The sequence below is a fragment of the Callionymus lyra genome, chromosome 17 (assembly GCF_982586985.1).
Source record: "Callionymus lyra chromosome 17, fCalLyr1.hap1.1, whole genome shotgun sequence".
Taxonomy (NCBI): Eukaryota; Metazoa; Chordata; class Actinopteri; order Syngnathiformes; family Callionymidae; genus Callionymus; species Callionymus lyra.
This window is the reverse complement of record NC_141834.1, coordinates 13,395,754-13,408,533: the sequence shown is the minus strand read 5'-3', so window position 1 is coordinate 13,408,533 and position 12,780 is coordinate 13,395,754. Positions and strand designations below refer to the sequence as shown.

The 12,780-nt window shown below is 42.4% G+C and overlaps 2 protein-coding genes across 3 annotated transcripts; both read right to left on the bottom strand.

Moving 5' to 3' along the window:
• Nucleotides 1-33: 33 nt before the first annotated feature.
• Nucleotides 34-4,636, bottom strand: LOC148062564 (lysosomal acid glucosylceramidase-like). Of its 2 annotated transcripts, XM_087778936.1 has the most exons (11): nucleotides 4,532-4,636; nucleotides 4,265-4,456; nucleotides 3,998-4,144; nucleotides 3,324-3,457; nucleotides 3,082-3,254; nucleotides 2,910-2,999; nucleotides 2,685-2,832; nucleotides 1,673-1,894; nucleotides 1,146-1,309; nucleotides 808-924; nucleotides 34-533 (listed from the first exon to the last, which is right to left on the bottom strand). In XM_087778936.1, the coding sequence occupies exons 1-11, from the start codon at nucleotides 4,626-4,628 to the stop codon at nucleotides 428-430; spliced, it is 1,590 nt and encodes a 529-aa protein (XP_087635062.1). In that variant the 5' UTR covers nucleotides 4,629-4,636; the 3' UTR covers nucleotides 34-427. The 2 variants fall into 2 exon arrangements, with proteins under 2 accessions (XP_087635062.1, XP_087635063.1); XM_087778937.1 differs by lacking the exons at nucleotides 34-533; nucleotides 808-924; nucleotides 1,146-1,309 and adding an exon at nucleotides 1,358-1,554.
• A 2,037-nt stretch (nucleotides 4,637-6,673) lies between these two features.
• On the bottom strand, nucleotides 6,674-12,409 carry LOC148062563 (lysosomal acid glucosylceramidase-like). The gene is made up of 11 exons (XM_087778933.1): nucleotides 12,263-12,409; nucleotides 11,992-12,183; nucleotides 11,711-11,857; nucleotides 11,103-11,236; nucleotides 10,861-11,033; nucleotides 10,686-10,775; nucleotides 10,461-10,608; nucleotides 8,288-8,512; nucleotides 7,957-8,120; nucleotides 7,580-7,696; nucleotides 6,674-7,322 (listed from the first exon to the last, which is right to left on the bottom strand). Exons 1-11 carry the CDS (start codon nucleotides 12,357-12,359, stop codon nucleotides 7,217-7,219), a joined length of 1,593 nt encoding a protein of 530 aa, XP_087635059.1. The 5' UTR covers nucleotides 12,360-12,409; the 3' UTR covers nucleotides 6,674-7,216.
• Nucleotides 12,410-12,780: the final 371 nt, after the last annotated feature.

The window sequence follows — 12,780 nt, the reverse complement described above, 5'->3', positions numbered from 1 at the left end:
GTTTAAGATGTCATAATAAATTGACAAAAAAGGTTGTGTGTATTTTTATTAGATATAAAGAATTCATCAGTCAAAGAAACATTAATCTTGTTTGTTACGTTGAACTCATCTCTCTATAGGTACATGCGTATCTAAATTTAAGTTTTCAAAGGATCTCCTAATGTATTTGAGGATGAAGTCATCCATAAAAATCTCATAACTGAAGGCTGAAGACATTAAAGAAAAACTCAAACCGTTTCGATGAATTAAAATTGATCATGGTATTGACCAATATTTTGTAGATAAGAAAAAAAGATGTTTTCAAAAAAACAATTAAACTTTAAATTAAAGTATCAGTTTTAACATGACATTGTTTGATTATTGCAGGAGAAAAAAAGACTATTTAGTGTCAGTTTTTTTTTCAAAAGCTAATCAGGTTTTTTTTTGGTCAGTGTTTGTTCCAGGCAAGTGTAAGGATGGAGTCAGCTGGAGCGGTGCAGGGGATGTACCCCAACTCGGGGTCCCACACCTCAAACTTGATCTCCGTCGGTGACCTACAAAAAACAAAGTTGAATAAATATAAATAATAATAAATAGATTTTTCTACCATCATGATATGTGTCCTAATGTAATCATTCTACATGAGAGAATGGCATTGCCAGGACCATCCTACTTCTAACACCATATGTAGTAGTTGTGAGAAAATGCTAATCATGAGAAGTAGTTTCAACTTTACACTGGGTTTCATATGTTAAGAAACCGTGTGTAATTTCAAACGATAAAAGAGTTATTAGGCTGCAAACATCTCAATAAAGTTAGCAAACACACCCGTTGAGCACGATGAGCGCGACCGAGCCGTCGGGTCTGATGAACGATGAATATTCAAGTGGAGTCTTTTCACCTCCAGACACGCTGGTTCTCTGAGAGCCTTCGGGCAGGAACTTACTGTAATCAAAAGTGTAGATGAGTCATCAAAAATTCTAGAATGGATGGTAACAAGTGAAGCTAAGAAACTGTTGCCTATTTTGGCCATACCATTTCACAGAGCTCTAAAAATGCATCAAAAGGGTCTTATTTTTTTACTGAATTAGATGCTAGTTTAGCAAGTCAATGACAGTGCTAGTTATAATAACATATGTCATTTCATAGCATAGCTGCTAGTTTACCTGAAGTGGGCCATAACATAGAAGCTGGGCTGCTTGTAGAACACGTCACGCTCAGCGTCAACTATAATGGGGCTGTCGCCCTTATATTTAATCCAACTTGGTCCTCCGTTCTGGTCTAGTGCCATGTTCCAGTCAGTCCAGCCCACGAAATGATGATTCAAATCCTGTTGATGGTAAAGACGTTTAAGAAGACAAGATACCAAAATGAATGTCTTTCTCTTGGATGCTAAAAATTAGACGCTAGGATGCTATTGCTAACCCTATGATGGCAGATGTGAACAGTGTTTCTTAAAAACACCAAGAACTATAGGTAAACTTAATTATCTTAATTTTTAACCCAGTTTGGTCCTCCGTTCTGGTCTAGAGCCAAGTTCCAGTCAGTCCAGCCCACGACGTGATGATTCAGATCCTTTTGATGGTAAAGACGTTTAAGACGACGAGATGCCAAAACCAATACCAGAGCAATCGAACCTGGACAGCAGCCTTGGGAAATGATGACTTATAGTTCTGCAAGCATTTGATCTCACCTCCATGATGTCATGTGCATACTGCTCCGCCCGGTCCCAGCGACCCAGTTTCACTCCTCTATCTGTGCCTCTCCAGCCTACGGAGGCCTCTGTGCCCATCAGGTAGTACTCCGGGAAGAGGTTGTGGGTCGCTCCCAGGCTGGAATTTGCTGGAACCTCGTTCTCATACCCGTGGAGCGCCACTCCGTGAATGTAGCGATTAGCTTGGCTGTCGCTTAAAACCTGAAGGAAGAATGTGTTATTGAGGCAAATCTGGTTCCTTTCTGTTGGGAGTTTACGACTCTAAACCATCTATGCAAGTGTGTGGATAAATAAGCTTCCTGCCCATGGTGCCCTTGACTCTCACCCTATGTAGCTGGGATAGGTATTGGCAGAAAATGAACAAATCTTCTGGTATAGCCAACATACTTGAATGGTCAGAGGTGTTTCCAATACTGTGGACCAATAAAGTTTAAACCATTACTTGGTTTCTGTGTTAGATTAACTGTCAAATGTAAAATCTGCCCTTGACTCTCACCCTATGTAGCTGGGATAGGTATGGGCAGAAAATGAACGAATCTTCTGGTATTGCCAACATACTTGAATGGTCAGAGGTGTTTCCAATATTGCGGACAAATAAAGTTTAAACCGTTACGTTGTTTCTGTGTAAGATTAACTTTCACATGTACAATACTGGATATATTTACTTGAAAACCCCAAACTGTTTTTTTCACCTTCATTTAATTTTCTTTTGTTTTCACTAATCCACATTAAATTACTTTTATTTTTATTGAACTGCCTGGCGGGCCACATAAAATGCCTTCGTGGGCTGGATTTGGCCCCCAGACAGATGCCCGCGCTGGTAGCACCTTCTGCACCACAGAGAGTGAAAAATCTTTAAAGATTTCTGGATCCGGATGGTTATTCCAGACCATCACTAACGTGCATGTATTGGTATGTATAAAATCCTTGCATCAGATTTTCTATTTATTTTGCCAACAGAGTGAAAATATCAGCTCATCCTTGAACTCACCACTTTGGCCCAGTCGGGGAGCAGATTCCTGTTGTCGTCCAGAATAAGGACATGTGTGTGTGGGAAGGATGAGGCGTTCAGGGCAGGACCCAGATCCAGGGCCACCCAGTCCCTCTGTTGCCACGCTGTGAAGCCCAGAGCCTGGATACTGCAGCGAACAAAAATAAATTCCACTTCCCGACAGCCGGGGAGTTAACGTGCGTAATGGTGTCCTTGAGAGCCGACCTGTAGTTCGCTATTAGCCCTGCAGAGGGTTCACTCCCAGTGGTTATTGCCCAAAAGGTCAAGTTATGTTTAGCGTACTCCTCCAGGAATCTGACGGCAGAGGAAGACAGTTGTCAGAAGACATTTGATGTCCACACAGGTGAGTGACGATGTTGTGAAAGAAACACAACACCTGATATAATAGTTGGCCCAGGCTTTATACTCCTTCCCTCCAGGCATCCCCTTCAAAGAGCCCTTTCCTATCAGTGCATTGTTCGTCTTCATCCAGGCGGGGGCGCTCCAGGCACTGGCGAACAACGACAGAGGTTGAGCAGAGAAGGCCTGGGCTCGGTGCAGCAGAGGGATCTGAAGGGTTGAAGGAGCATCGTCAGCATATGACGTCACATCTGAATTTCCGGAAACATCGCCACCCACCTTCATGTTGACATCCTCGGGTGCTAACGTGAAGTTGTCCAGATTGAAGTCTCCTTCCACGTCGTCGTACGTGTACAGTCGAGTGGAGAAATCGGTGCTGGCCATCGGCACATACACAACAGAGTAACCGATACCTGCCGGGACACATTGCAGCCATCATTTACCTGCTCACGTCATTCATTTCATTCACAACGAGATTGCTAACAATCGTTTCTTCCACTTTTAATTATCTTTTTGTCGTGCACGGTCAGATTTATGCTGCTGCTTTCACATGTTGTAACCTATAGTGACAGCTTGTAGAGGGCATAGCACACATTTAGTAAAATCACCGGGTTTTCTTTGTAACCAAGGTTCTACGAACGTGTGCAATTACCCATTCACAAATGGTCCAGCAGACCGCTTCCCTGGGTCTGAAATACTGGAATACTCCCTGAAATACTTCATGGGAGATGAGGCTTTATTTAGTAGCGCCCTCTATTGCCCCATTTAACATCAATCTTTGAACTAGCAAATGGCAAATAAATCAAATCACGTTGTGTCGAAGCTGCAAGCTTGAGACCTTTGCTCTGGCAAGGGAGGTGTCACTTAAATAAACAGTACATGATTTGGAAAAATTCAGAACATGAGAGCTTGATGGGGTGGAACGTATAACTTTAGGGTGCGCGTTAATGCACCTTCGTTGGAGAAATACTGTTTCAGCAGCTGGTTCTGTGTTCCAGAAGACAGCGAGAGGATGTTTATGGCTGCTGCATCAGACATTGCTCCCCCAAACCCTCGGATCGTCTGATACGTCTGGTTGGTGTGGATGGTCAACCTCACGCCTGTGTCAGAAAGAGAATAGTCTGTTTGACATAACATTATGACCCCACTCCCCCCTAGTAGGGTCAAGAACAGAAGTCAGTGGCTGATGCTAGTAACAGTGTCATGTCTGTTGGACTAACCTTCTCCAGTGCTTTCCACTTTGAACTGACCATGACCTGGATCTAGTCGACTGCCCGCTTTGCTGCTCAGGTAGGAGGCGTACTGACCCAGTTTTGGGAGTGTGACAGAACCGACACTGTCACAGTAGCTGGTGTTACACTCGCACACCACGGAATCATAGCCGAAATTCTTTGCAACACATTCATTGCCCACTGCAAAACATTCAATTTTTTTTTAAAAACACTTATAAACATAAATAAAGGTACAGTAAGTTGGAGATATTTTACCTTTGGATGTCATTACACTTGCAGTTAGGCAAACAAAAGACCAAAAAAATGCTGATCCAGATGACATTTTGAACTTCCGGCAGAAGTCAGGAGCCATTAGGTCTACTGTCGTGGAGGTTCTGAAGAGGAATTGCAGAATAAAGACTGAATCATGTCATTTATACACGCAGTTACGGTGGGCGGGGACTTCCTATTGATCTTCTGATCAAATAGTTCAATGGTCAAAGTAGGTCTTATTGACTCAACGCTAGTTATAGCACAGCTTCTTTGCCCCTTGACCCAAGTCAGAATAACAACCTTTTTGAACCAAACAAGTCTAACAAGCCTCTTCATTCAGACCCAGCATATATTTTTATTATTATTGAAGATCCACTGAATTGGATAGAGGCCACATTTTGGGGGTTATGCAACACTAAATTTTTTAACTTTTGGCCAGATTTGCAGAATGCTGCTTCTGAGAGGCGTCCTGGAATCCTGAGGGAGATTCTCCGTCACTTTAAAGGGTTGTAAAGTGTGATGTTAAATCTCAGTTGTGATCGTGTCAAAGTGATCGACTTGAGATGTCGTAATAAATTGACGGATAAAGTTTGTCTTTATTTTAATTCCATAATAAAAAAGTCCAACAAACACTGCAAAAACATGATGGGCAACACGATGGGCATTACGTTAAACAACACGATGGGCATTACGATAGACAACATGATGGGCAACATGATGGGCATTACGATAGACAACATGATGGGCAACACGATGGGCATTACGATAGACAACATGATGGGCAAAACGATGGGCATTACGATAAACAACATGATGGGCAACACGATGGGCTCTACGATAGACAACATGATGGGCAACACGATGGGCATTACGATAAACAACACGATGGGCATTACGATAGACAACATGATGGGCAACACAATGGGCATTATGAATGACAACATGATAGACAACATTATGGGCAACACGATAGACAACATGATGGGCAACACAATGGGCATTACGATAAACAACATGATGAGCAACACGATGGGCATTACGATAGACAACATGATGAGCAACACGATGGGCATTACGATAGACAACATGATGGGCAACTCAATGGGCATTATGATAGACAACATGATGGGCAACACGATGGGCATCCCGATAGACAACATGATGGGCAACGCGATGGGCATTACGATAAACAACACGATGGGCATTACGATAGACAATATGATGGGCCACACAATGGGCATTACGATAGACAACATGATGGGCAACACGATGGGCATTACGATAGACAACATGATGGGCAACACGATGGGCATCCCGATAGACAACATGATGGGCAACACGATGGGCATTACGATAAACAACACGATGGGCATTACGATAGACAATATGATGGGCCACACAATGGGCATTACGATAGACAACATGATGGGCAACACGATGGGCATTATGATAGACAACATGATGGGCAACACGATGGGCATTACGATAGACAACATGATGGGCAACACGATGGGCATTACGATAAACAACATGATGGGCAACACGATAAGCATTACGATAGACAACATGATGGGCAACACGATGGGCATTACGACAGACAACATGATGGATTATGAGGATTTATTTAAAAAATATTGCAAAATGTTTGCAGACTCTATGGAATGTCCGGTGTGCAAAGAGAGACAAGGCCTGAGTCTTTTGATACCTACAGATCTGATGACCCGTCTCGTCATCCTGTCCACCATGTTTTTGTTTTCCATCTCTGACAATGCACTGCTGCACTACACTCAAGTGGAGAAAGGCCACGTTTTTTTGGTTCATGCAACACACCCTTTTGAACTTGTGACCAGATTTGCTGAAAGCTGCAACTGAGCCCTGCAAAAGGGCCCGGGAATCCTTAAGGAGATTCTCCATCACTTTAAAGGGGCTGAAAAGTGTGATGTTAAATCTCTGTTGTGATCGTGTCAGAGTGATCGACTTAACTCCTGGTCATCAAGACGGCGCAAACGTCGTGCAAACTCCTTAAAATTTCGGCAACAGACTTACGATCAAGTGAAGTCCACATGTGAGGGAATACATCTGCCTGTTATCTTTTGTTTTGTTTCAACAATGACCCCACTTGATGTACATATTACGAACAAGACGACAGCTTCGTGTCATTTTATTCTTCCGTCTTTTGTTTCACATTTTTATTGCTTTTTTAATAATGTAAATACTTCAAGTCCAACAATTTATGGTTCGCAAGGAAAACAATTACATTGGAATGGAAACACAAATGTGAAAAACCCGGTTGTCAAACTGTATATTATATATGAAAAGAACATGTTTAAGATGTCATAATAAATTGACAAAAAAGGTTGTGTGTATTTTTATTAGATATAAAGAATTCATCAGTCAAAGAAACATTAATCTTGTTTGTTACGTTGAACTCATCTCTCTATAGGTACATGCGTATCTAAATTAAAGTTTTCAAAGGATCTCCTAATGTATTTGAGGATGAAGTCATCCATAAAAATCACATTTTAGAAATCTACTTCGATAACTGTTGTAGGATGTTACATGTAACTGATGTTTTCAAAAAAACAATTAAACATTAAATTAAAGTATCAATTTAAACATAACATTGTTTGGTTATTGCAGGAAAAAAAAATGCTTTTCAGTATCAGTATTATCAGGTATTCTTTTTGGTCAGTGTTTGTTCCAGGCAAGTGTGAGGATGGAGTCAGCTGGAGCGGTGCAGGGGATGTACCCCAACTCTTGGTCCAACACCTCAAACTTGATCTCTGTCGGTGACCTACAACAAACAAAGTTGAATAAATATAAATAGAATTTTCTACCATCAAGATATGTGTCCTAATGTAATCATTCTTCATGAGAGAATGGCATCGCCAGGACCATCCATATGTAGTAGTGGTGAGAAAATGCTAATCATGAGAAGTAGTTTCAACTTCTCTCTGGATTTCATATGTTAAGAAACCGTGTGTTATTTCAAATGATGAAAGGGGGATTAGGCTGCAAACATCTCAATAAAGTCAAAGTTAGCAAACGCACCCGTTAAGCACAATGAGCGCGACCGAGCCGTCGGGTCTGATGAACGATGAATATTCAAGTGGAGTCTTTTCAGCTGCAGTAACGTTGGTTCTCTGAGAGCCTTCTGGCAGGAACTTACTGTAATCAAAAGTGTAGATGAGACATCAAAATTCTAGCATGGATGGTAACAAGTGAAGCTAAGAAACTGTTGCCATACCATTTTACAGAGCTCTGAAAATGCATCAAAGTGTATTTGAAATGATCAAAACTTGTAATGACAGTTTAATACCAAATGTACACTTTTTACTTATTTACTGAATTAGATGCTAGTTTAGCAAGTCAATGACAGTGCTAGTTATAATAACATATGTCATTTCATAGCATAGCTGCTAGTTTACCTGAAGTGGGTCATAGCATAGAAGCTGGGCTGCTTGTAGAACACGTCACGCTCAGCATCAACTATAATGGGGCTGTCGGCCACATTTTTAATCCAACTTTGTCCTCCGTTCTGGTCTAGTGCCATGTTCCAGTCAGTCCAGCCCACGACGTGATGATTCAAATCCTGTTGATGGCGAAGAGGTTTAAGAAGACAAGATACCAAAACTAATGTCTTTCTCTTGGATGCTAAAAACTAGATGCTAGGATGCTATTGCTAGCCCTATGATGGCAGACGTGAACAGTGTTTCTTAAAAACAACAAGAACTATAGGTAAACTGAATTATCCATCACCTCCATGATGTCATGTGCATACTGCTCCGCCCGGTCCCAGTGACCCAGTTTCACTCCTCTATCTGTGTCTATCCCGCCTGCGCAGGCCTCTGTGCCCATCAGGTAGTACTCCGGGAAGAGGTTGTGGGTCGCTCCCAGGCTGGACTCTGCTGGAACCTCGCTGTTCTGGTACCCATGGACCGCCACGCCGTGAATGTAGCGATTAGCTTGTTTGTCGCTTAAAACCTGAAGGAAGAATGTGTTATTGAGGCAAATCTGGTTCCTTTCTGTTGAGTTCACGACTCTAAACTTTCCATGTTGCCCATGACTCTCACCCTATGTAGCTGGGATAGGAATGGGCAGATAATGAATGAATCTTCTGGTATTGCCAACATACTTGACTGGACAGTGGTGTTGTCAATACTGCGGACCAATAAAGTTTAAACCATTACATGGTTTCTGTGCCACGATTAACTCTCACTCTATACTGTATATATTTACTTGAAAACCCCAAACCGTTTTTTCTTTACCTTCATGTCATTTTCTTTTGTTTTCACTTATCCACATTAAATTACAAGAATGTACTTTTATTTTTACTGAACCGCCAGGCGGGCCACATAAAATGCCTTCGTGGGGTAGATTTGGCCCCCAGACAGATGCCCTCGCTGGTAGCACCTTCTGCACCACTCTAGTGAAATCTTTCACTGTTTGTTGTTGCTTCTACTAAGAAAACCAAACCAAAGTTCTGGTTTACGACTTCTTTAGAATGCAGACCTCCCCCATCAATCTTCTGGCATCGGAAGGTTGGCCAATATCCACACATGGCTGCAGACCAGCATGGCCAGAAGAGCAGAATGATTTCACCCACCAATCAGGGGCACGAGTGGATGGCTTTAAAAGGAGCTGCGCGAAATGGCTCATTCTCTTGACTCTTCCCTCCTGTTCCTGACTCCTGCCTCCTTCCTACAACTTGGTGAGAGGAGCACCCAGCTGCTTACCTTCCCAAGACGCAAGAAAGCTGCACTCATCCAAGCACCAGCACCCAGCCAAGCAAGGCTGAATCTCTCTGGCTCCACCAAGCAACCAAACTGCTATTCCAGAAAGATCTGCGCGTCAAAGACTTGTGAACCCTTGAGCCGAGTAAAGATAAGTCTCTGGCAGGTTACACCAACTCTCTCAAGGAAGATCTTTGCCAGCCTGCAACAAAGAACCAGGACCGGACCCAAGAAGACCCGACGTCGCTGGATCCAGGGCCTTCATTTGTGCTCCTCCTCCTCCTCCTCATCACCATCACTCCTTCCTCTCTCCTCTCGACGACGTAAGAAACTGTAACATTGTCACTCTTGCATTGATTGATGTGTTGGGATTTTTCAAATCGATCATAGGTAGCAAGATTAGCTTAAGATAAGACATAAAGCTTTCCCAGAAGTTGACAATTATCAAAGCCTTCAAGTCCGTTACTTCCTGAGTAATTAATATTATTTCGTCCATGATATCAAACCAAGCATCATCATTCGATTCCATTGTTCTTAACTGTTCTCCCTTTTCTATTTGTTTTTTTCAATAAATCCGATAAAAAGTAGGTCAGTTTCCTTTACAATTTTTCTTTTTTTTGTATTATCAATTTAAGAGCCTCTTACTCAGTAAAGAACATTAATCACACAACAAGATGTGACTTTTGTTAATGAGATTGATTCAAACTGGTGTTTCATAATTAATTAATAAGGCCAATTAATTAATTATTATCCACTTATGTCAGAGCTGGCGCCATGTGTTGCAGCCTACTCCCACCAGTATGTGTGTGTGAATGGGGGAATGCATGACTGTCAAAGCGCTTTGTGACCCTGGTCTAGAAAGGTGCTATACAAATAGACATTATTATTCTTTTTAAATTTAATAGTTTCCTTTGGACTACGATACAAAGGTGGTGCTCCAACTTCAGGTAATTTTACCTAGAGGCAATTTTAAAGTTAAATCGACCAGAACTTAGATGTTCTGAAAATAAACCTTTTTATAAGGCAGATAACATTACTACACCACAGAAAGGGAAAAATCTTCAAAGATTTCTGGATCCGGATGCTTATTCCGGATACCATATACAGACAAATCATGAAAGTTTCTATAAAATCCTTTCATCAGATTTTCTATTTATTTTGCCAACAGAGGGACAATATCAGCTCGTCCTTGAACTCACCACTTTGGCCCATTCGGGGAGCAGATCCCTGTTGTCGTCCAGAATAAGGACATGTGTGTGTGGGAAGGATGAGGCGTTCAGGGCAGGACCCAGATCCAGGGCTACCCAATCCCTCAGCTGCTCCGCTGTGAAGCCCAGCGCCTGGATACTGCAGCGAACAAAAGTAAATTTCACTTCCCGACAGCTGGGGAGATATTTTGCGTAATGGGGTCCTTGAGAGCCGACCTGTAGTTCGCTTTTAGTCCTGCAGAGGGTTCACTCCCAGTGGTTATTGCCCAAAAAGTCAAGTTATGCTTACCGTACTCCTCCAGGAATCTGACGGCAGAGGAAGACAATTGTCTTTTAGACAATTGATGTCCACACAGGTGAGTGACTAGATGTTTTGAGAGAAACACAACACCTGATATAATAGTTGGCCCAGGCTTTATACTCCTTCCCTCCAGGGATCCCAATCAAAGAACCCTTTCCTGTCAGTGCATTGTTCGTCTTCATCCAGGCGGGGGCGCTCCAGGCGCTGGCGAACAACGACAGAGGTCGAGCAGAGAAGGCCTGGGCTCGCTGCAGCAGAGGGATCTGAAGGGTTGAAGGAGCATCGTCAGCATATGACGTCACGTCTGAATTTCCGGAAACATCGTCACCCACCTTCATGTTGACATCCTCGGGTGCTAAAGTGAAGTTGTCCAGATTGAAGTCTCCGTCCACGTCGTCGTACGTGTACAGTCGAGTGGAGAAATCGGTGCTGGCCATCGGCACATACACAACAGAGTAACCGATACCTGCCAGGACACATTGCAGCCATCATTTACCTGCTCACGTCATTCATTTCATTCACAACGAGATTGCTAACAATTGTTTCTTCCACTTTGAATGAGCTTTTTGTCGTCAGATTTATGCTGCTGTTTTTGCATGTTGTCACCTATAGTGACAGCCTGTAGAGAGCATAGCACGCATTAAGTAGAATCACCGAGATTTCTTTTTAACCAAGGTTCTACAAATGTGTGCAATTACCCATTCACAAATGGCCCAGCAGACCGCTTCCCTGGGTCTGAAATCCTGGAATACTCCCTGAAAAACTTTAAGGGAGATGAGGCTTTATTTAGTAGCCCCTTCTATTGCCCCATTTAACATCAATCTTTGAACTAGCAAAGAGAAAATAAATCAAATCACATTGTGTCGAGACCTTTGATATATTCAGAACATGAGAACTTGATGGGGTGGAACGTATAACTTCAGGGTGCGCGTTAATGCACCTTCGTTGGAGAAATACTGTCTCAGCAGCTGGTTCTGTGTTCCAGAAGACAGCGAGAGGATGTTTATGGCTGCTGCATCAGACATTGCTCCACCAAACCCTCGGATCTTCTGATACGTCTGGTTGGTGTGGATGGTCAACCTCACGCCTGTGTCAGAAAGAGAGTAGTCTAATTTGACATTATACAGTTCGTCAACATTATGACCCCACTCCCCCCTAGTAGGGTCAAGAACAGAAGTCAGTGGCTGATGCTAGTAACAGTGTCATGTCTGTTGGACTAACCTTCTCCAGTGCTTTCCACTTTGAACTGACCATGACCTGGATCTAGTCGACTGCCCGCTTTGCTGCTCAGGTAGGAGGCGTACTGACCCAGTTTTGGGAGTGTGACAGAACCGACACTGTCACAGTAGCTGGTGTTACACTCACACACCACGGAATCATAGCCGAAATTCTTGGCAACACATTCATTGCCCACTGCAAAAAATTCAACATTAAAAAAAAATGCTTGTAAATGTAAATAAACGTAAATTGGAAATCTGAGATACAATATTACCTGTCGGGGTCACTAGACCTACAGTGAGGCAAACAAACGCCCAAAGAAATGCTGATCCAGATGACATTTTGAACTTCCGGCAGAAGTCAGGAGCCATTAGGTCTACTGTCGTGGAGGTATTGAAGAGGAATTGGAGAATAAAGACTGAATCAGGTAATTTATACACATAGTTACGGTGGGCATTGACTACCTACTGATCTTCTGATCAAATAGTTCAATGGTGAAAGTAGGTCTTATTGACTCAACGCTAGTTACAGCACAGCTTCTTTGCCCCTTGACCCAAGTAAGAATAACAACCTTTTTGAACTCAACAAGTCTACCAAGCCTCGTGTTAGATTGGAAATTATTCTACAATATACGTATACGCCATAAGTTAAATTAATGCTAAAAAGATGATCAAAATATAGAGTATAAAATACTAGCCTCATCTAAGAGCTTAAACGTTTAAATACACATTCACAACCAACATTTCACTTTCATACTGATATACACTGTGTCAAGGGAAGCTTGAAACAGAC

Excerpts from the sequence above, each read along its gene's own strand:
- LOC148062564 (XM_087778936.1), bottom strand. The coding sequence starts at position 4,628 with ATGGCTCCTGACTTCTGCCGGAAGTTCAAAATGTCATCTGGATCAGCA. Across the intron at positions 4,457-4,531 it reads AAGTGTAATGACATCCAAAG|TGGGCAATGAATGTGTTGCA; the intron begins GTAAAATATCTC and ends AATGTTTTGCAG. Across the intron at positions 534-807 it reads GCGCTCATCGTGCTCAACGG|GTCACCGACGGAGATCAAGT; the intron begins GTGTGTTTGCTA and ends TGTTTTTTGTAG.
- LOC148062563 (XM_087778933.1), bottom strand. The coding sequence starts at position 12,359 with ATGGCTCCTGACTTCTGCCGGAAGTTCAAAATGTCATCTGGATCAGCA. Across the intron at positions 10,776-10,860 it reads TGGGCCAACTATTATATCAG|ATTCCTGGAGGAGTACGGTA; the intron begins GTGTTGTGTTTC and ends CTCTGCCGTCAG. Across the intron at positions 8,513-10,460 it reads TCCCCGAATGGGCCAAAGTG|GTTTTAAGCGACAAACAAGC; the intron begins GTGAGTTCAAGG and ends TTCTTCCTTCAG.